At 31.2% G+C, this 23,434-nt stretch overlaps 1 protein-coding gene across 1 annotated transcript in view; it reads right to left on the bottom strand.

Moving 5' to 3' along the window:
• LOC118191845 (RNA exonuclease 1 homolog) overlaps positions 1 to 23,434 on the bottom strand; it is an 82,656-nt gene that overhangs the window by 47,356 nt on the left and 11,866 nt on the right. The window contains exons 2-5 of the mRNA XM_035362702.2: positions 19,556 to 21,192; positions 12,786 to 12,878; positions 9,720 to 9,824; positions 7,645 to 7,845 (exon numbers count right to left, since the gene is read on the bottom strand). Of these exons, the coding sequence (XP_035218593.1) occupies positions 7,645 to 7,845; positions 9,720 to 9,824; positions 12,786 to 12,878; positions 19,556 to 21,192 (2,036 nt within the window). The remainder of the gene's footprint in view (positions 1 to 7,644; positions 7,846 to 9,719; positions 9,825 to 12,785; positions 12,879 to 19,555; positions 21,193 to 23,434) is intronic.

Raw genomic sequence — 23,434 nt, 5'->3', positions numbered from 1 at the left:
ACATAAATCAAGCAAAATTTTAATGATTAAAGTACAAAAGTTAGCATAAGAGATTTAGGAAATAAGATAAGATTAATTATAATGAACTCTCTCTCTTTGAGACAACCACCCCTATTTTCAGATAATTCTGGTCTTACGTTTATTAGTGATGGTTATTATTGATCTGCTTAATGGACTTATTCAAAGCAATTAGAGTCTGTTAGAGAAAAAAACATTAAAGTAGCTATGCAACACCTTTACTAATAATAGCATATTAAAAATATTTTTAATTGATATAATTTAACATTTATTTTTCTCAAATATTGTAAATTAAGTAATATTTGAAAAAATTTCAGAAACACTCATCATTCAAACAACAAAATTTGTCTACTTGATTTTCCTGTTCACCTAATTATTAACACAATTTAGAACCTTTAAAATATTACATCCATTTCTCAAAATTGTGTATTTGTATATTATTTTACTTTTAGCTCAGACATACTACCATTTTTTAAATATCTTGATTAGAGTAAAGTATTTATTACTTACAGCAAACAAATAATTGCTTATTAAAAAAATTACTTTTTTTTTTCTAAATCTCTGAGATACACCATCACTGCTACTCTTTGTATTACATTTTTAGTACCATGCACACCTGAACATTTCAATGTCACTGATTTAGTGCATATTGAATGGTAACAGAAATCTGCTTCTCAGCATTATAAATATTCTTGAAATCATGATCTTTTACTTATGATAATTATTATTGTAGCCAGTCTACACAGGCAGAAAAAATGGTAAAGCGGGCATAAATAGTTCAGCACAATACAATTAATTATTTAATTGCATAATTAATCTTTATGATAAAATGATTAAGTGTCACAAATTAATCTTTATGATAAATTATATTCCATGAATTCATGAAGAATTTTTTTTTCTTTATATACATTTATTAATCTCTCAAAAAATTTTTCATTGATACTGAAATTAAGATAGTTTGGAGATTATGTGATTTTTGAGGTGTATTTCATAATGATGACTAGTTTATGAAGTTTTCTCAGAGAAGAATATCACAATTATTAACTCCAATATTTAATTATACACTAAAAAACAATAGTCACTTTTACAAATGATCTTTTCAGAAAGGAGTCATCATGAAAGGCTTCATAGCATTTGTAGAACAGAAATTAAAAGTCTTTAAACTCTTTAGCAAAATTAATAACTTTTATGCATTTTTATCTTTTTATGGATAACAAAACATTACTTTCAAAATTAATATAAAAATTAATGTATCTATTTTAACACTTTGGTATTTCTTTATTATTAGAAAACCCATTATTTAAATGATAAGATTAATACCAAGTTTTAATTAAGAACTTATACTTCTTGCATATAGTTTGTCTCATTGCAGTTACAAATAAATGGTATTTTGCAACCACTCAACCAGTTATCAGAATGTCCACTTTTCTTTCACACGTAACTAAAATTGCACCTACAAAATCCTTCATTGATTAAAAAAATTTCATTTTATAGTTCTTTTTGCATATTCAAATAAAATGCCTCTTTAAAGAGTAATACAGTATCATCCTGATTCCTTGGTAAATCAAAAATTGTTAACAATTAAAAAAAAAAAGAAAAAGAAAAAAAGAAAAAAGAAAAGAAAAGAAACTGTGTAAGACACTTATGTGGACCATAAGAGAACATTCACAAAAGGCTTTAAAAATCACATCTGTTACGGTCATAAAGCAAAAAAGTCACAACCTTCATTCATACCTGTTGAACAAAGTCCAAGACTTATCCAATCAGAGAAAACGGCATATGCATTAATGCATATGCCGTTGTGTTAGCTTACTTACATGTGTTAGCTTACTTGCTTTACTTTGAATGCTATCTTGTCATAAAATAAATAAGCTAGAACATTTAGGCAAAACTTTACATTTATAACACATTTTTGTGCAAAGCAGGGTCTAGCTGCCTAGCAACAATGTTCTGCATGTACCAATTAAGACTGCTGGCTATTTGGCAACTGTTTGCAGCAAACACTAGCGATTCGTCAATAATCCTAGTAAAAATTAAATACAAGGAAGATGCAATAAGGAATTGACAAAAAAAAAAAAAAAAAATTATAATTAGTGATATCAGACACAGGGTAGGTTATAAATCAAATATTTATTACAACCTAAAACAAATCTATCCAATAACCAGGATAATGGGATAAAACGTATCTATTACTTTGGCAATTAGAGCATGGCACACAATTTAAAATCATTATGTGCAAATTGTAATTTTAAAAACTTAAATTATTGGTTCTCAATAAACATGATATTTTATACTAAAATTCAGGGTTCCTACACATTTCTGCACACGGAAATTAAGTACCTTTAAGGACTTTAAAGGACCATTAATGAAAAAAATTAAGAACCTGTTAGCAAATGGGAACTGAATAAATTCAATTAAAAATATTATATCTATGCCTGAACTTCACTTTTTAATACCCTCCTAAAAATAAAAGAGATCCGTAAGTAGGATGCATTATTATTAAACATAGCTTAATTAACATAATTATTAATGCATTTGAAAATAAAACAAATATTATCAAATTTATCAAGTATCAATTTGTATTTTATACTAATAATAACTGGACATATTTGAAAGAAGATAAGTGACATTTTAGTTAAGTTTTGCTAACAGCTTTTTTATTTTTAATGTCTCATTTTGTCACATATTTGCTCAGTCTAGAGGTTTAGTTAATAGTAAGTAGATTTTATGTCAAGAAGCACAGGTTAAAATGAGCATTAAAATCATAATCAACATGATTCATAACAAAAGACTGGCTGCTATCACTGCTCCTGCTTGCCTAGAGAGAAACCTGCTGATCAGAACAAACCTGTAGGTACAGTTAGTAAGTTCTGAAAGTTAGCTGAGGTCTGTCTGATGCAGTTAGTGTCGTAGCTTCGTGTAGAGTTCCACGGGTTGTAACTCAGTTAATATACTTTAAGGTTCTATTAAGCCACTAAAGCACTAGAGGTGATAAGTTGTTTTTCATTATTTTAAGTTTCACTAGATGCGAAGAATAAGTTTTACATGAATTTTTATATTTTTGTGTTTTACCTTGTGACCACAGTAAAGGTTAATGAAAGGCAATAACTCACTTTAATATGCAAAGATAATTTTTAAGGGTAACTAAGTTATAAGTAATTAAATTAGGTATTAGATAATCTTAATCATATGGATTTACATGGACACTATCATATTAAATTTATTTTTTAATAATATTTGTTAGAAAAACCCTATTAATATCCCAATCTAATAAAATTTCACAGTTTAAAATACGTGCAATTTACGACATTGAATTTTAAACAATGTTAGGATAATTACACGTTAAACATTTATATTTTGTAGCAACAAAAGAAAATAAGCATGCATCTTTTTAATTTGAAGCCCTGCCCAGACATTTTGGCTAATTTATATCGATTTCCTTTTTTTTAAGCATCTTTTCTAACAATTAAGAAAAGATGCTTAAAAAACAGTTAATTTTCTAACAATTAGAAATTTGTCTCAGTATGCAAAACAATGTTCTCATTAGTTTCTGCCGGTTTTATCTTCTAACTGTCAACCTCACCACAATGTACTACCTATGAAGGTTTTAAATAGTCCACCCCCCCCCCGACAGACGTGAAACAAATTATGGCTATGTCTGAAAAAAACTATAAATAAGAGGTTTAAATAAGCTTCTTATTTAAAAAGAACTTAGAACATAAAGGCATGTTCTTATGCTAACAAAATCAATTACAGCTCGTGGTGATGTAATTAAACGAGAAGAGTCAAATTCACACTAAAAAGATGGACTAGTAGTCAAAGACAAGTGACCAATTTAATTTCAATTTAATCTGGTTCAATAACTCATATATCATCATAATAAATTCAAATGTCAGCAGCGGTCAGAGCTAATAGGAGCAATACAAGGAGCAAGCAGAGGTCAGAAACACACCCTTGTCTTACACTCCAAAAACCTCAGTTTAAAAACTGTCTCAGTGATTTGCATAGAGGAAATAGAAATGAGAAATTATAGTAAAGGCTGAAATTGTTAACTGGGTAATTTACAAAATAATAACTACATATCTCTGAAGAATAATTTTCTTTCTCTTTATATATTTAGTTCGTATCTTCAACTTGTTTCCTTTTCATTATGTGAAATACATATGGAAAGGTCCGGTCACAGAGCTGGTGAGGCATAATTTTTAGAATTTAGTGACACACCGAGCAACAAAATCTAGAAATTGCAAAACATTTACAATTTAGATCAGGCATTGGAAGCAGAATTTAGAAAGGTACCAGGCAGAAGAATTTCGGATCCATAGAGACTGCATCAGGTGTCAAAATGCCTAGCGTCAGCCCTGTGTATGATGCATAAGACATATTAGATGAATTTTTGAATTGCCAGTTTTCAATTTTTTATTAATAACAAAATTTCTTTCTATAATGCCTGTCCATATGATAAAATTAGAAGCATTTTTGATATTTTCCATGCTTGTGTCTAGTGAAAAGTAGAGAAAAGAAAACTGATGCATATTCTGAGAATTCTGAAAATTCTGAGAAATGGAGAAAAACTCTTACTGTGAAAAAATTAAAAAGACGTTTCTAATTAATTTCATAGCTATCTTGCTTTTGCTAAAAACTGTTTCGTAAATTGTGCTTTATAGCATTACACCTTGCTTAATTTTCAGATTCAAAACATTGTATAATATGTGGCCAAAAATGGAACTTTATAATATGACAGTAAAAATTTATTTTAAAGTTATTTCTTAAGTATAATTCCAATACACTGCCATTATTTTAATGAAATTTATCAGTGTTACAATGTTCTAAAAAAGTCTCCAAAAATTTCCCAGAGTTCGGAGTTAAAAATTTTCCATAGAAACCGATCTTAAAATCGCCAAATTTAGAACCATTTAATAAAAGAATTCACATCCACAAAAGCAGAAAGTTGTTTACGAGCTCTTCATTACAAAAAATGAAATAATTTTGAAATGCTTATGTTCCACTTCTTGCTCAAAAACTCAAGTATCCCACCAGTTATATTACAAATAGAAACAAATTATAATCAATGAGCCCATTCACCCATACAAAAATTAACCATATTTGTCAGTGAATCGCCAGCAAAATGCTAATTCACACTCAAAATGGCAATCATAAAAACAGACAAAAATTTCAGATTATTAAAATTAAGAACCTTCTGCAGATTTTGGCCGAAATTAAGGACTTTTAAGGACTAAAAATCGATTCCAAAAAACTTAAGTACTTTTAAGGACCATACGAACCCTGTAATTGTATTTCAAAGATAAAACTATGCATTCTACTACAAGCAGAGCATAAAAAGGCAAATAATAGCAGTTTGGCAATTTCTATTAAAAAATAACATACATGGGAAAGAAATACTGAAAAGAAAACATTTGCCTATTTCTTCAAGTGCATAATTTTTTTGGGGGGAGGAGGATATATGTAGTGGTTTATACGAGGGCTATCCAGAAAGTAGATTACGTTTTGGAATAAAAAAATAAACAAAGTATAGGAAACAAATTTTATTATGTACAGATGAAAGCCACACTCAAATACTACTTTTCTACATAGTCACCATACAAATTAAGGCATTTATCGTAGCGATGTACGAGCTTGGAAATTCCTTCGTCGAAAAATTCAGCCGCCTGCGCCTTCAACCACTTCGTTACCTCTTCTTGCAGCTGTGCGTCGTCATCAAAACGCTGCATAGCCAGCCACTTCTTCATTGCTGGGAATAGGTGGAAGTCGCTCGGTGCCAGGTCGGGACTGTACGGCGGATGAGGAAACAACTCCCACTTAAAAGATTCAAGAACTTTACGAGTGACATTTGCCGTGTGGGGCCGGGCGTTGTCGTGAATCAACAAGATCTTAGAGCTCAACATTCCTCTGCGCTTGTTTTGAATTGCTCTTCTGAGTTTTTGGAGAGTTTGGCAATACCTTTGAGAGTTTATTGTAGTGCCTCTTTCCAGGAAGTCCACCAAAATTACACCTTTTCTGTCCTAAAAAACAGTCGCCATCATCTTCCTTGCCGACATTGTTTGCATGCATTTCTTGGGTTTTTGGGGAGAACTTGTGTGCCCCCACTGCATTGATTGCAATTTTGTTTCACAGTTCACATGTTTCACCCATGTTTCGTCACCAGTAACGATGCGATCGAGTAAAGAGTCACCATCCTTATGGTAAGCGTCCAAAAAGTTCAACGCTGCAGCCATTCGCTGATTTTTGTGGTCCTCTGTCAAGATTTTTGGAATCCATCTTGCACAAAACTTGTGGTAACCAAGCTTTTCGCTGATGATTTCGTGCAACAAACTTCGCGAAATTTGTGGAAAACTCAAATAAAGTTCCGTTATTGTGAAATTTCGATTTTCACGGACTTTAGCATAGACTTTTTCGAGAAGTTCGGCGGTCACTATGCTGGGTCTCCCACTTCGATCTTCGTCGTGAACATTGGTTCGGCCATTTTGAAATCTTATGACCCACTGACGCACTCCACCTTCAGTGATAATGTTGTCCCCATACACTTCACGAAGCTGCCGATAGATTTCTATCGGTTTACAGTTTTTTGCAGTCAGAAACCTTATTACTGAGCGCACCTCGCAGCTCGCGGGATTTTCAATTAACGCAGACATTTCAAACCGTCACAGTATCTGAACGGAGCACAGCACGAACCTCTCACTAGCACGGCTAGATGCAGACTGAGCTGCGCAACGCTCTGACCCCAAGATGGCCGCGCTAGCCCCGCCCCTAGCGGACACAGACGGAAACGTAATCTACTTCCTGGATGGCCCTCGTAGTATATACTAACTATGCTACATATTGCTCAGCACATATTTGGTTCCAATACATTAACTGATCATGCAGTATTAACACGTTGACGGCAGCACGGATATTCATTGTTCTTTCCATGTGTCAGAGCTTAAATTAACGGTCCATTTCATAGTGTGGTGCTACGCTGCCGCACAAAAAGAACAATGAATATCTGCACCGCCTTAAACTGTAGTACATTTTCAGAAATTGTTAAGAAAATATTCTTACTCATAGAAAAAATAAAAATTATATTTAATTTATAAGCTACATTTTGTTTTATACTGAATGTTTGATTACAATGTTAAAATGTTAATGTATACTGTTGAATAATTAAAATAAAATTTGTACTATTTATTATTTTTTGATATACAAACGTGACCCATCAGCGAGTCATGCAGGCAGCAGAACAATCAAGCATGACCCACCGGTGGGTTATGCCACCGCATAGAACAGACAAGTATGACTCACGGTGGGTCATGCCGCTCCACAAAACAGACAAGTATGACCCACCGGTGTCAATGTCTTAAAACAGATGCATATGGACTCACAAATTTGAAATTAAATTGAAGAGTATATGCATATAGGTCTTTTTTACAGACACAAAGTGAACATATAAAAATGTTTAGCAATTATCTTTTACAAGAGAATGATAAATTTATTTAGAATTTTTTCTAACAAGAAAAAGCAAAATTTATATCAGAATAAAAACTAAAAAGCATGGAAACAAACAAAAAAAATTTATAGAAAAAGTACTAGAAGTACATCAGCAAAGACGCAAATAAAACATCAAATACTTACCACATCAGGTACATGCGCTACTCTTTTTGTTACTTTCAGATTTTTTGATACTGTAGGAGGTAGTGGAGAAAAATCACCCAGGGCAGCATTATTCTTTGCCTGCATTTGCTTCTGTGTAACAGCAGCAAGAAGGCTAGGATTCGGCACTACTGATATACGTTTCTTATCAGGATGTCCACCCAATGCGTTCAAATTACCCGACTAAAAAAAATTTTTTAATTAAAGTAAAAATTTATTAAATAATAAATTTAAAAAAAGAAATCTGAAAGGTTTGAGATTTTTATATTATGCACTAACGGTGCTTTATGCTTTGAGAGCATCTGGGAAGGTGGAAAAATAATTGAAAACAGCATATCTTTAGAATTTTTTATAGAAAGTCTCGCACACTGGAGATAAAAATATTTTTTCTGTACTGTGCCACTGCTCGCTTTGAAACTATTCAGTTTCTTAATCAAAAATTTGTTAAAGTTTAAAAATATGAAATAGATAATAAAAAAATTCAGAATTCAAGATATTGGTTTCCAGGTGCCCATATTCAGGTGGAGGACAACTTTATTTAAAATTTTATGGCTCCAGGTGTTTTTTCACAATGTGAGATATATACATAAATTTGGCAGATTCTTCATTATTTAATTTCTTTAAATATTATACAGGGTGCTAACATTTAGTAGCAACAATCTGAAAAATGATACAGCCATTTATAGTGATTTGACACAAAACACCATTTCAAGACTAATAATATGCATTTAATTACAATTCTAGTACATTTAAGATATGGTTTTACCACATTTTCAATAATACAATTTAACATGCTTGAATGCAAAGCATTTTGCTTAAAATAATCTTAACACAGTCTTGCCACCACAAACTGAAATTTTGGAAAAAAAAATTATGGAGTAGACAGTCATGTCTGACTAAGTTTGAGATTGCAGAACAATATGAGATTCCGAAGAATTTGCTGAGTACAGTCTTCAAAGCCATACAAAAGATTATAGCTGTCGATCATATTGGCAGCAGAACTGCACTGTTTTCTAAATTTTTCTGGGAAGGAAAATTACTAGAAGTGGAGAAAATAGTAATTACTTATTGCAAAAAATGAGAAGCCAAAATAACCCTATCAATGGAAACCTGAAGGAGTGTGTGTGTGTGTGTGTGTGTGATTATGGCAAAGCCTTGAGGGCTATCTGCCTAAGGAAAAAGCCAAGTTGTTCCCCAAAGACGGACTCCAAAGATTTTAAAGAACCAAATGTTTGCAATTTGACTCAAATTTGCAAAAGAATTGAGACAGACATAGAGATACTGCTATTGAACAGAAAGAAGAAAAGTTAAAATCTCTGCTTTTAGAATATGCTAGAAGGCTCTCTCCGATCCTCCAGATTAGATAGTGATCAGAGTAGTTCATTTTTCAAAATTTCACCAAACAAAAGTTTTGTTTTTGAAAATGATACACACAGCAGTGAGAAAAGAGCTGGGCAGAAAATTAGAATATTATTTGTAGATAACATAGAAAATTCACAGAAGTTCCCACTTTTATTCATAGAAGGGGGAAAAAAATTAAGTGTCAAATGATTTTGTTTCTACACAACAAAGTGTGGAAAACAAGTCAAGGTTATGAAAACTTCTGGAGATAATTGTACTAACTTTTAAGAAAGAGAAAATTCTTTTTATAATGATACATAGAAATTACTGAACTTCAAGCGATCCAGGTTAAATTCCTTTTACTGAATTCAATATAGCCCATGGATCACGGAATCACTTTATTAATGTCAGTCAAATTTTACTAAGAAGAGCATATGATAGATAAAACATTCTAATTACTTTGAGAAATTTCATTACTGAAAGAGAGAGAGGCCTGAAATTCTTAGCATCCTAACTGAATCTGTCATTACTTGAACACCATCAACAGGAATATAGAGATTGTCACCAGTAACTTTAATGGCAAAGTTACAGTAGCAATTAATATGCAAGTACCAAATACCTTCAATACGATAATATATACCGGAAATAAATACATATATACCTTTAATGAGGCACTAAATTAAAGGGCTAAAAAAAGAACATATAATTTTAGATACCTTTTGCTCATTTTGCCGAGCATGCAGGGCTTTTATTTGGGCAAAACGATTGTGCATAACTTGAGCAGGATTAATCGATGGTTTTACAGCAAGTTTCTCCTTAGTCTGTGGAAGAAAATGTAACCAGAAATAAATAATTAAAATAGTTATAGAGTTTAAACAGCTGTATTTAATTTAAATCATTAAGCAAATTTTTAAATGAATGAAATATAGTCTTCATCTATAGAAACTTTGGTTAGCTAAATAAATTTAACAAAAATTAGAAAACTTTGTAACAGAACACTTTTGTTTTCCCCAACTCAAATAATGTATTTGCTTTCCATATTGCACATGCATATATCAAAACCACTACAAAGATGTAATTGCCAGGTTTCTTTATCGAAAAGAAAATAATATATTGCTTTTCATCTTCCAGGAATTTTTTTTATTTTTCAAACACTTTCCAGGAATAACTGGCTTACCTTAAATTATTTTGTTTTAAAGTACAAGATCGAACAATTTTTATAATTTGGTAACAAACAGGTTATTTGTCAAACTTATTCATATGACAACTGACAGTAAAGTTTCGGTGAAATAAAACAGGAATATAGCTTTAGTCTATTTGCTTCAAATTCCTATAAAGAAAATTATGTTAACTCTGCTTTCACACCTATACTCTCATCATCCATAAAATAAAGAAGCATTGTTTTAATTTTCAAAGAAGATACTGATCAAAATTTTTGATGCGGACCAAGCTTCATGCAGTGCTTGCTCACTGCAAATAATAAGAACATAAGGAATGGCATAATTTATTTGTTGTACAGTGTAAAATAAGCTTGAAATAATAATTTAGTCTTAAGTGACATGCAGACAAATTTTTCCTCAAAAACAAAAACAAACTTCTCAGGCACAGTTATTAAAAAAAAAGCTTTTATTTACTTCAGACATTGATGACATGGAGCTTCCAACATTGCACAAGATTTCTTTAAATGCTCTTAAACTATCTTTCACTAAGCACAAGCATAACTTTTCTGCAGTAATGGTATTGAATAAAAACTGAAATCATTAATTAACACTAAAATATTGATACTTTAAGAATACTTTTAAGAAGTTGTTATGAAAATGTATAAAAATTAAATCTGATTATAATTTTGGAAGAAGTTTATTTTAACTGTATATTATATATACACACACAACAAAATATAAAAATAGCCTAAAAATGAGCATTAAAAAATTTTTAAACACGTCCTGTGCTATAGCTGCAGGACTGAAGTAAAAAAAAAAAAAAACTTAAAGCATCTAAACTTATTATTAACTTGGAATAAAAGCAAGGCAATTCCTCTATACCATAATTATTGCAACCATGTATAAAAGGTTTAACACAAGATCAAAACAAATCCAATTAAAGAAACAATTCATAGTAGAACAAACTTGAAAAATAAAAATGTGAAAAGGAAAATACACAAAATTATGCAAATAAAAATTAATCTCCTTTCATTTAAACTCCAATTCAGAACTCATTAGGGAAAAATGAATTAAAGCTTCACAAAAGTCACTTAATATGTTTTGTTTCCCTGGACCATTTAAAATAAAAAACAGTAAAAAGATTTCATCAAATTTTTATTCAAGATTTTAAAATTCATATAAAACTGAAAGCTCAAATGATGAGTTCTGAATTGGAGTTTCAATGAAAGAAGATTAATTTTTATTTGTAAAATTTTGTATATTTTACCTTTCGTATTTTTATTTTACATGTTTGTTCTACTATGAATTCTTTCTTTAATTGGATTTGTTTTGATATTGTGTTAAACCTCTTATACACGGCTGCAATTATTATATTATAGAGGAATTGCCTTGCTTTTATTTTAATTTAATAATAAATTTAGATAATTTAAGTTTATATATATATATATATCATTATAAACTTTCTAATTAATTATGTAAACACAAACAATTATCATTTATAAATTTATATTCAGAATAGTGAGAAATTTGCAGAAATCGAGGGAAAATATAAATTGCATGTTTCAGAACTTTAATAGGCAAAAGAACCTTTTCTGGTATAGAACAATATACACTAAACAATTTTTTATAGAAAGATGTGTATCCCAACTTATTAGCCATCATTTATTTAATTCTTGTGTGGATTCACATGAAGACACTGGAATAATGACAAAAATCTATTTGAGCATATTTTAAATGACACTGCTGCCTACTGGCCACTTAAATTTGTTGGTTTCATAGCTTATAGAAGTGTTTTTGTTTTCAAAGTAAATATTGTAACTACAATATTTTTAAAGTATGTCATTCTATTTTAATCCTATGTTTACCAACATGTTTACCAACCAAAAAGAATATTTCTTATGTTTAGAAAAATTTTACTACCATGCTGTCCCATAATACAAGGACCATACTGTAAGTGATGATGGTTGGTTTAACTTTTTTCATTAATTGACATAAATCATTCAAACTCCATGTTACTGGAGTGCTTGTTCAGCTGTATAAATGTGCAATTATAATTTTTTCATTGCAAATAAGTAATTAATGTGAAGTACAAACAATTAGCTATCATTGAGTTCCTAACAAAAGAAGGCTGCGAACAATCTGATATCCACAGAAGGCTACAAGATGTTTACAGAAATGATATCTTAAAATTAACAATGGCAAACTATTTAATTAAAAAAAAAAGCCAGAACTCATTAAACAGCTTCACAGTAGGAAGCCATCAAATGTATGTCTGATTCGAAAGTTATGTTCAACGATGGAGTGTATATTTTGCTTAAATGAAGGCTATGCCATATGAAGACATAGAATATCTTTGTATGAGAAGTCTCTTTAAAATCATTTTGCATTATTTTCAGTATAAGTGTTCATCAAAAAGATCCTAACGAAACCTGCAAGGTAACCACAACAAAGATGATTTTGGTCAATACGGGACTGCTATCAAAACAAGATTATCAGTGATACTCAGTATTATATTCTCTAAAATTCGAGTCCCTTTTTCAGAGATGGTGATCATGAGTGTTTTCACTTTATGTTCTACAGCTTCTATACATACAAATGATGCAATTATAATATCAAAAGTACCTTTTTTAAAGAAGCTGCAGCAGCATGTGCAAAGCGCTGTTTCCTCCGAATCAACAGATCCTCGCACTTTGAATCTGCTTCTTTTGATGAATCCTAACAAACGAAATACAGGACATTTCATTTTAAAATAAATACATTTTTATTAGCACTGCTTTAGTTTACAAACAAGTGCATACCAAGGTTTGTAAATTTCTTCTACAACAAATTAACCCATCAAAAGAAAAAAGCAATTAGGAAAAAATGTAAGAAATTTATTTTGTATTATTATACCTATATTTTTATTCATATGTAACTTTATATAAGGATGCATTCTATAAGTGTTCACTATTTGTATAATCACAGGACTTAACATTTATTTTGCCAATTTCTTTGTGGCAATATCTCTCATATTGAATCTCTTCTTCCTTAATTCATATTACAGTACAAGAAATGAATGCAATTTCAAAAGGAATTATTATCTTTTCTGAGACTGAAGTAAAAATGATAAGGAACGTATGTGCTCAAGTGGTCAAAAACCAAATTAACATATTACTTAACTAATTCCATGCATAAATGCAAGTTCATACGCAGAGGTGCAACAATTGTTTTATATTATTATCAAAATGAGTGGAACTTCTTGTAATAAGTGCTACAAGGTTATAGGAAAGAGGAGAAAGAATTCGACAAAGAAAAAAGTAAAAAATATGGCATAAACCGATACATGTTAAAAACTAAGAAATATTCTTAAAAACTATTATTTAAATATACAATTTAAAAAATAATTCATTTATAAAATTTTAATTTGTACTGATTTATTTTCTTATTGCACAAGCATGCTTGGCACACACACAAAAAAAGAAATTCAATGAAATAGCTGTTAGAATAAATTAGTGTCACTTTTGCATAAATGAAACTCAGCAACATCAAAAACAAATGAGCACCAAATGATATATATCAGTGAGAGGACTCTTTAAAGAAGCAGAAGTCTTAAAATATTTCGTACTTGCATTATTTTTCGTGCTTTATTCTTTTCAGCATGTTACCTTTTTTTATGGAATATACTTCTGATAATATTGCCTACTATAAAGCCTGAAGATTGTTAAAACCTATAAAAGAGTATCTTGTAAGTTCTTTATTTCAATACTTCAATTTAAATATTTGTAAAAACTGTTAACTTTGATTTGTATTCTATTTGTGTTAAGCAAACTCTCTAAGTTGTTAAATAAAGATCTCGTAATTAAGATAAAATAACACAGCAAACAAGTATTAACTCAGAAATGAAACAAAAAAAACAAAAAAAAAAAAAAAAACAAAAAAAAAAAACAAGACAAAAAAAAAAGATAGTGCCAGTACCTTAACTCCTGTCTAGCCATTCTTATCTTATCTAATAAATACATCTTATTTTGTTCATTTGCGCTTTGGCAGCTGAGGATGATGGTTTGGTAAAACCATCGAAACTTGTCCTTTTAAAATTTGCAAATATAACGCCGATTTTTGTTTTTTGACTTCTAAATTAATAAAGATTTCATAGTTATTCTAACTTATAATTGTTTAAAAAAACTGTGTTAATAGTGTATTCAAACACCGCAATTGTGTTATATGCACAATATATCAATATCATCAGCAAACGAATAAGAATTCAACCACACTTTCCAGTATTTTTTGGCGGGAAATTATTTAATTATTTTGCATGTTACTGCAGAAATAAAAAAACATTTATTTTTAAATACATTAAACTTTTATTAGTAAAAATATCCCTTTTAGCAACTTTATGCATAAATCATTGCTTATACGTATCTTCCAGGCCTTTCCTTTTCTTCAAGTTTTTCCCACTGTCCTGTAAGAAATCCAACCTTGCTGAAGACTGCATAATCCAATTGTAAAATTAAAATTGCAGATAATTTTCCACATTCTAATTTATTATTTAAATGTTATTTACATAACAGTGTGATCATTAATAAACAGGGTGTGATTCAAAAGTTTCAAGAACTAGAAATTTATTGGACATTTAAGTACAGCGGACTAAAATTCTTCAAAATATGATCTTTTAGCATCAACACAGCATTGCCAGCGTGTCTTCCACTGTTCGTAGCCCTTCTGGAAGGCCTCGGGCATCATGGTGTCAAGGGCTCTAGTCAAAGCCTGCTGGTTGGCGCCAATGGAGTTGAATCGCTTCCCTTTTAGGCCTGTCTTGATTCGAGGGAAGAGGAAAAAGTCACTTGGAGCTAAGTCGCGGCTGTAGTGTGGCTGTGACAGTGTTGTCACGCTGAACTTGACTAAAACTTCGGCAGTGACGCACAACGTGTGATCGGGAGCGTTGTTGTGGTGGAGAATACAAGCGCCCTTGATTGCCAGGTGGACGCAGCAGAGCACTCCAGTGTAAAAGACCTGTGACAGTCTGTCCATGAGCAACAAACTCTTTGTGAATCACTCCTTTACCATAAAAAAAAAAAAAAAAAAAACAATCAGCATGCACTTCACACGCGACTTGCTCATGCGAGCCTTCTTGGGCTTCGGTGAGGAAGCAGTATGCCATTTTGAGCATTCAAGTCAGAATTGTACTTGTAGACCCAGGTCTCATCACCAGTAACTACTTTCTGCAGAAGGTTTGGATCAACAATCAACTGTTGGAGCATTTCCTGGCAAACAGTCATGCGCCGTTTCTTCTGATCCACTGACAAAAGTCTTGGCACTAGTTTGGCACACACTTTTCGCATCATCAAATTCTCCGTCACAATCCTTCACACCATACTCTGACCAAGTCCCAGTTCATCGGCAATTAATCTAGTACTAAGACGACGGTCATTTTTAGTTCCCACACTCTCTCCACATTTTGATCCGTTCGGCTTGATGATGGCCTCCCAGAGCGGTCATCATCAACATTCCCGCGGCCATCTTTGAAATGTTTGTGCCGCATGAAAAACAGTGCACGGAACATGGTTTTTTCCTTAAAGGCCTCTTCAATTATACCGAGAGTCTCTGTGGCAGTTTTGTTTAGCCGCACGCAAAACTTAATCACATAGCGTTGCTTCAAGTGGCTGCTCCATTTTCGCCTCTCCCACTTTTCAACCGAGGTCAATGATACACACTCATGCTGCAAGTGATGCACACTCTCCAGGGTTCCAGAGGCAACTGCCGCAGCATAAGTTCATTCCCTGAGACCCTTCCACTACTTCCCCCTATAGGTAGCTTGGTTGAGCTACAATTCCAAAGCTACAAAAGTTCAACTGAAGAAATTTTACGTGAGACATCTGAAAGTTTAGTTGCATAATAAATGAATAATAGCATACTTGATAATCATGTACACATATTTTCATATTTAATACCTTAATTCTGAGAAATTATAATGTCTTGGACAGTATGAAAAGTTCATGTTAATTTTATTCTAAATTTCAGAAAACAACCTTCAATCTTCTTTCAAATTTTAGAAAAGTTAAATGATTAGGTGACAATGAAATAAAATCTTCAATATGAAATATCTGAAGTAAAATAAATCATGGTGATCTAATCAAAACTAAAGCCAGATTGCAGATATTTAAGGAGCTTTCTTCTTCAACCAAAAGAAAGGAAAATTCCATGCAGCATACTACCGCCCCTTCCCAAAACATATAAATATATAATAAAGAGATTCAAAACCTTTAATTGCATTAGACCTATGTGACTGCAATGAAAAAGATACAAATTTGTGATCTCAGTTAAAGCATGACAGCACTAAAGTTTTAAACCTAAATTTTTTATTTTTCTAGAATGAATAGACAAAATTTCCTAGTGCTTGAAATAATAATGTACTGGATTTGCTGCTGTTGTTGATAAGATTTCGTTTTGAAAGTATAAAATACACAGCGGCTCACTATATTTTTGGATAATTATGTTTTTAGAATTTATTTGTAAAAAATATCTTCGAAACATTAAGAACTGGTTTTAGATTTTTCAACATTGTTTACATATTTAAAAACCTCTCACTGTTAATGCATAACATGTAACCCCCCCCCCAAAATGCTTAAAATGAAATAATTTATTTAAAAAATACTACAATTGAATCTGCATAATGATTCAGATGCTCAAAACTTCTTTTGAGAAATTTTGTTTTATTCGCTTTGAATTTAAATGATAATATATTTTAAGATTTATTGTCTTTAGATTGAAACTTTTAAATTCTTCAGCAGAATATTTTAGAACTTTCAAATTTCAAGTGAAAATGGCAAGATGTTACAAAGTAATTACAAATTCTATTAGAAATTATACAATTTAAATGTGATACTACTAGAAGCATCACAAAAATTGCTAATATTAAGAACTTATATTTCTTTGATGTTATGAAACAATGGATATTGCATGGAACAATTGAAAAAATTGTAATCAGAACCAAATTTTAAGTTGACACTAAGGAAATGGAGGTTTATGCTGTAGAAAATCAAGCAAATAAAATTTAAATCTGAAACTTCCAGATGAATTATCTGGGCACAAGAACATAACAGATAAATGGGAAGAATAAAATTATTTTTGAACAAGAAATTAAATCTGGTGTTAGAAAATTCATGGGAAAGATTTATTATACTAGAATAAGATATTTGGGTACTTTTCCGTTTTGCCGGTGCAGGCGATAAAGTCAGCAGTAATGGTACAACTGATGCCAAACGGAATATCCTCACTGGTAACCTTTTACGCCTCATTTTCAAATCAAGTCGCAGCCATTTCTTATCAGATTGATAGTTTTTATCAATACTGGCATAAAATTACATAGCATTTTTACCAGATAGTTCAATTGTATGCCCTAAGACCATTCATGGTAATTAAGTCAATTAGGAAGCAATCACACCACTCACTCGAAGACGAAAATGTAGTAAATGCAATGTCAAGGGTTAAATTCATCAATTCTAATGGAATACACCAGCAAAGTAAAGCATTACATAATTTCTGAGTAAGCTATTCATACAAATTGAAACAATTCTTGCATTTAAACTTGTATTCCAAAATAAGATTTAACTTGAAATTAATGTACATAATTATTGAGAGAATTAGATTTTTGTAGCGTAGTTTACGTGAGATGAGATATCTTGGGGTCACGTGAAATGAACCGGCGAATCAGGATGTTGAACCATGAAAGCATAGTAAATTCTTAAATTAATGTCATTTTCCAAATTGATGAATTGATGAATTTATTGTCTTTATTTATTGGCATCTTACAAAATTTTAAACCATATTAAAATGTTTATGCCTTCAAAATAAAAAAATCTTAGAACTAACATTTTTTTATATGTATACTGTTTGTTGACACCAATAAAGTCAGTCTGCTTGCCGAGATTTGCGCCGGCTAAACGGTGCGGTTTATTTAATTATGGCAAAGCACACTAGGGCTACCTGCCTAAGGGGAGAAATGCCTTCGTGGAGGACTTTCTAAGGGAAACTGGCTTGTATACACGTTACACATGGGGAAAACCACGAAAACACCCATGCAGCCAGCGCGTTTGCGGGATTCGAACTACCAGTGTTCAGCAACTTTACCGCTCAGCCGCTGGTGGGCCTCGCCGGTGAAACTGAAAAATACCGATATTTGCACATAAATTAATATTTAATATATTTGGATCTAATGGACAAATTACTCTACAGCAATGTTTAACAAATAACTAACTAAATAAAAAAAAAGTATTGCCTATTAATACATACAGAAGTGAAGGCATACATAATAGTTCAAGGATATTCTGCTGCTTTTAAAGATGAAAATTTATAGAAAGTACTGCAGATCAGCATAAATATATAAAGATTCTGAATGAAAATCTGAAAATATCAGTGCAACAATTTGAAATAAAACATGCATTTAAGTTTTATCATGATAATGATTCTCAACATAAAATTTTAAATGTTTGATTATGGCTAATATACAACTGCCCTCAAATTAGCAAAATTTCTCCACATTTTCCAGAACTGAACCCTCACTAAACATACATGAAGTGAACTAGAAAAGAGAACAAAGAAACATATTTCTGTAAATGTGCAAAATGAAAGCAAGTTTTACTCAGAAATTTTGAGCATTTCTACATGAAAAAACTATGCTACAGAGCACAAAAAATATACTTTATAGCTAAAGGATATCCAATTAAATATTAAATGGCCTGTTTGCATATTTTTGCTAAATATTAACAATACACTGAGTATTTTACTAAGCAAAATATTTTTAGCACGTTCTGAAAAAATTAACTTTAGGAATGTTTCTAAATTTTTCCACAAGGAAGTTTTGAAACAGAAAATAGCATGGGAAAGCTATTTGCCAAAGGAAAGTGATACTTCCATGGAGAACTTTCTAAAAGCTTATGGAGAAAACCATAAAAAATTCCCAGCCTATTTCCCATGATTTAAATGTAGGTCGTAAAACCAGCATTCAGCAATTTTATTGTTCAGCCATTGGCGAGTTTGTCCAAAAACAAATACAAGTCACTGCACACAATTAAAGCTCAGTGGCACTCCCAACTAGATTAAAACGAAATACTAAAAACAAAAGCAATGAAAAGTTTAACAATTTGTTTTTGTTTTTTCAATACAGACTTTCAGATTTTTTATTAGATTCAAAATTTTATATAGAAAAGCCAAAATGTTTAGCCATTAAATTTTACAAATATTTAGCAATTTCTTTTTTTAATATAGACTTTTAGATTTTTTTATTACATTCAAAATTTTATTTAGAAAATCAAAAATGTTTAGTCACTAAATTTTACAAACATTTACTGCTAGAAATAACCAACATATAAGGCACAGTTTTACAAATATTAGTTATGAAAACGACTCAAACAAACCTCTTTATCAGAGCCAGCAGAATTATCTACATTTTCTGGAAAATTCTCATTATATATCCTCCAGCATTCTTCATTAGGATCTGATTCAGATTCTGAGGAGGAAACAGTGATAACAGATGTATCCATTTCTTCATCAACACTATTATGGCAGTTTTCTGCCTTAAGTTTTTTTGCTGTTGTTGAAGACACAGGAACATTTTTAATTTTAGATTTATGTTTTCTAGAAGATTCATGGTCAATATCTTCAAGTTTTCTTTTTTTGGTATCACTATCTTTTGATTTTGAGCCTGTGTCCAAATTGGTTGATTCCTTTTTACTGTGACCATGCTTACTTTTTTTTATTATGCTACTACTACTAACTTTTTCATCCTGAAGTTTAACCTTTTCACTTTTTTGAGAATTAGATACATTTTTATTTTGATGCTTTTTATCAGATAATATATCTGATGATTTATTCTTTTCCGAATCACGAATTTTATTACCCGAACTAGATTTTTTACTACTTGAAGACTTACTTTTACTATCAGATATCTTTTTACTAAGTTTTGTTTTATCAGCAGAATCTGAAGATTTTTTACTTTTAGAAGACACTGAATGCTTTTTAGATTTTTCATTTTGTTTATCACTTTCTGACTTTTTACTTTTTCTATCTAATGAATCAGTTTGCTTTTTAGATTTGGGTTTTTCAGTTGTACATTCAATAGACTCTGAAATTTGTATAAGGCTACCTTCTGAAATATCATCTGCTTTATTTTGTACTGAGGTATCAGGATATGTTTTTAAATTTATAGAATCAGATGATTCTTTTGACTCGGCAGTTTTAATACTTAAAATTTCTACTTCATCGGTGTCTTCAAATAGGTATGGTACCACTGATTTATTTTTTAACAGAGCTGTTTTAGATAATGTAGTCTTACTTTCTTTAGGTACAATGCTCTGTTTTGGAGGGCATGCTGGTTTACGAAAAGCATTTATTATTTGTTCTGTTTTCTTTGTCTCATCCAATATTTTATCAACTAAAGAAAATTTATCAATTTTAGTTTCTTCAGTTTTCTCAGAGACATCTATTTCTTTTTTAACAGGATCGATCTTTTTTGGACGTTGAGGAATTTCTTCATCAATGTCATCATCACTAAATTTTGGAGCACTAGCAGAATCATCTAAGTCATCATCAGAACTAAAAGGAGGAACATAAGCTCCAGCAGCAGACTCAATTGGTTCATCAATAAAAGTAACACTTTTCTTAACAACACATTTAACTTCAGTGGGATCATACTCCTCTATGTTCTTCTTTTTACGCAATGACAAAGAATAATCAGGTGTGTACTCATCACTCTTAGAAACACCTTGAGATATATTAAGCTCTTTCAATTTAGATATAGGAGTTGGTTTATATTCAGGCACAAAAGAAGTTGAAGGCCTATCTACATTAGAACTATTAGTCTTCAAAATGCCAGCAGGTTTTACACATCTGTCAACTGGAGTTGGAATATAAGTAGCATTCTCTTGACTATCGGTCACCATCTGCTTATGATATCCAGATTTGCTTAAAATATGTAAACTAGAATCTGGCTGGCTGTCAAAAAGATAATCTGTTTCATCAACAGATGAATACAGTGGTACTTCTTTAGTAAGATCTGAAAGAAAGAAGAAAATAAATATCTGCATTAGATTTCACTCTGTTCTACTGATTAAATATGTACACTTTTCTACTAAAGATAACATCAGTAAAAATTTGTGCTGTCTGATTATTCATATCCTTCAATGAAAAGCTGCAAAAATACACTGATAAGGCACAAAATGTCACCCCATTACCTAAATGTGGGTAGAGTAGACTTTAAGGTACCCCTTGTATTATGGCGAAGTTGTTGTTTGATTTATCGCCAAGTTGTTGTTTCATTTATGGTAGCCTGAGTAGTTGAATGTTATGAAAATCCTATTGTGACGTAATCGGGTGCATGACTCTGAGAAATTTTGAATCCAGGACGTTTTGTAAGAGCTATTGTGGTGTATGTTGGTTTGATTCTTTAGACGGTAGAATGGCCGAATGTAGTAAGATTAATTTGAAGTTTCCATACGTTTTGAAGCGAAAGGGGAAAAGAGCTTTAATTGACTGGTGTGTAAATGAAGGTTTACTTAGTAGCCATTATAAGTGCCCTGTGTTACAGTTTATGTAGCTGGCCACGAGAGGGTGCAGCGTTTTTTACTTTTAGCTTGTTATATTTTTCTTACCGCATTGCGGATTTTTGAGATAGATGTAGTGGCAACCAAAAAAACATGATGAATGTTCTAATGTAAGCATACAATTCTTTTACATAGCTGTAAATAAAGCTTCTGTGTGATAAAAATGAAAAGGAATTCCAAGCTTTCCTGGATATTTATTAAGAAAGGTAAGCAAAATTTCACTTATCAATGTTGTTAAATGTAAATAATAAGAATAAGAAAAAAGATCATAAGTTACAACATGGTGCCAAAATTCCGAGATAACAGTGATCTTTAGATATATTGTGATTTAAGTATTTATTATTGTTCGATTAGTGATTGAATATTGATTATTAAGATGGATAAGTTAAAAGCACTAAAAAAGAAGCGAGGAATGTTAAGAGCATCAGTAACACGACTGATAGCTAAAATGGAAAAGGAAATAGAATCGGATAATATTAAATTTGATTTATTAGAAGATGATTTATCCATCTTAAATGAAAATGAAAACGATGTACTAATATTGAACTCTGAAATCGAATCTATCCTAACAGATGAAAAAGAGTACGAAACTGAAATACAGGATAGCTTGGAATATAAAAATAAAATTACCTTGTGTAAATCGAAGATCAGTAGAATATTTAGAAATAGAAAATGTGTTAAATTAAATGAGTTGCCATATAATTCTGCTACTATAGATACGGTAGAGAACACAAATACAAATGGCGCTAAACTTCCGAAACTAACCATAAATAAATTTAAAGGCGAAATATGTGAATTTCAAAGTTTTTGGGCTCAATACGAATCTGCTATACATAATAACTCTGCTTTAAAGGATGTAGACAAATTTAATTACCTCACATCTTTACTAACGGACACAGCTTTAATGTCAATAAAGGGATTACCGTTAGTTGCCGAAAATTATGCTAAGGCAATAAATATTCTGAAAGAAAGGTTTGGTAGAGAGGACAGTTTAATAAATGCACATATGAATCGTCTGCTGAATTTAAAGCCAGTTAAAAAAATAGATGATATTAAAACATTATGTAACTTATATGATAGCTTAGAAATTGAAATTAGAAGCCTTGATTCCCTTAACGTTACTTCGAATTCTTACAGCTATTTGTTATGCCCACTGTTAATGAGGATATTTCCTAGCGAATTGGTTTTAGAGTTTAATCGATCTTTAACCCCTGACACAGAAACCACAGTGATTAACATTTTGGAATTTCTGAAGAAGGAAGTTGAAAGCAGAGAGCGTACGTTTTTCCAAACATCGCCAAACTATTCCGAGTTTAACATTAGAACCGAACAACATAAACATCAATCGCGAGACCTTATTAAAAGTGAGAAATATCATACTGCCTTCAATAACAAACATTTTGTTCCAGCAGTTGCGTCGTTGAATACGAATACATCAAGAGCCGATTGTATATTTTGTGGGAAGATAGAAAATGAATCTTTGAAACATTCTACTTCAAATTGCGCAATTCCAATTGAGGAAAAAAGAAAAAATCTAAAATTGGCTAACAGATGCTATTTATGCTTTCGTAGGTCTCATACATCTGCCCGTTGCAGCTCGAATATACGCTGTGATTTATGTTCATTAAGGCATAATACTATTTTATATGATAATAAATTTGAAAATAAACGGGAAAGTAAAGGTGAGCTTAAAAC

Source organism: Stegodyphus dumicola, chromosome 3 (genome assembly GCF_044657685.1).
Source record: "Stegodyphus dumicola isolate Sdum_Otavi_A_Nest chromosome 3, ASM4465768v1".
Classification (NCBI taxonomy): Eukaryota; Metazoa; Arthropoda; class Arachnida; order Araneae; family Eresidae; genus Stegodyphus; species Stegodyphus dumicola.
This window is presented reverse-complemented; position numbering and strand designations above follow the sequence as displayed.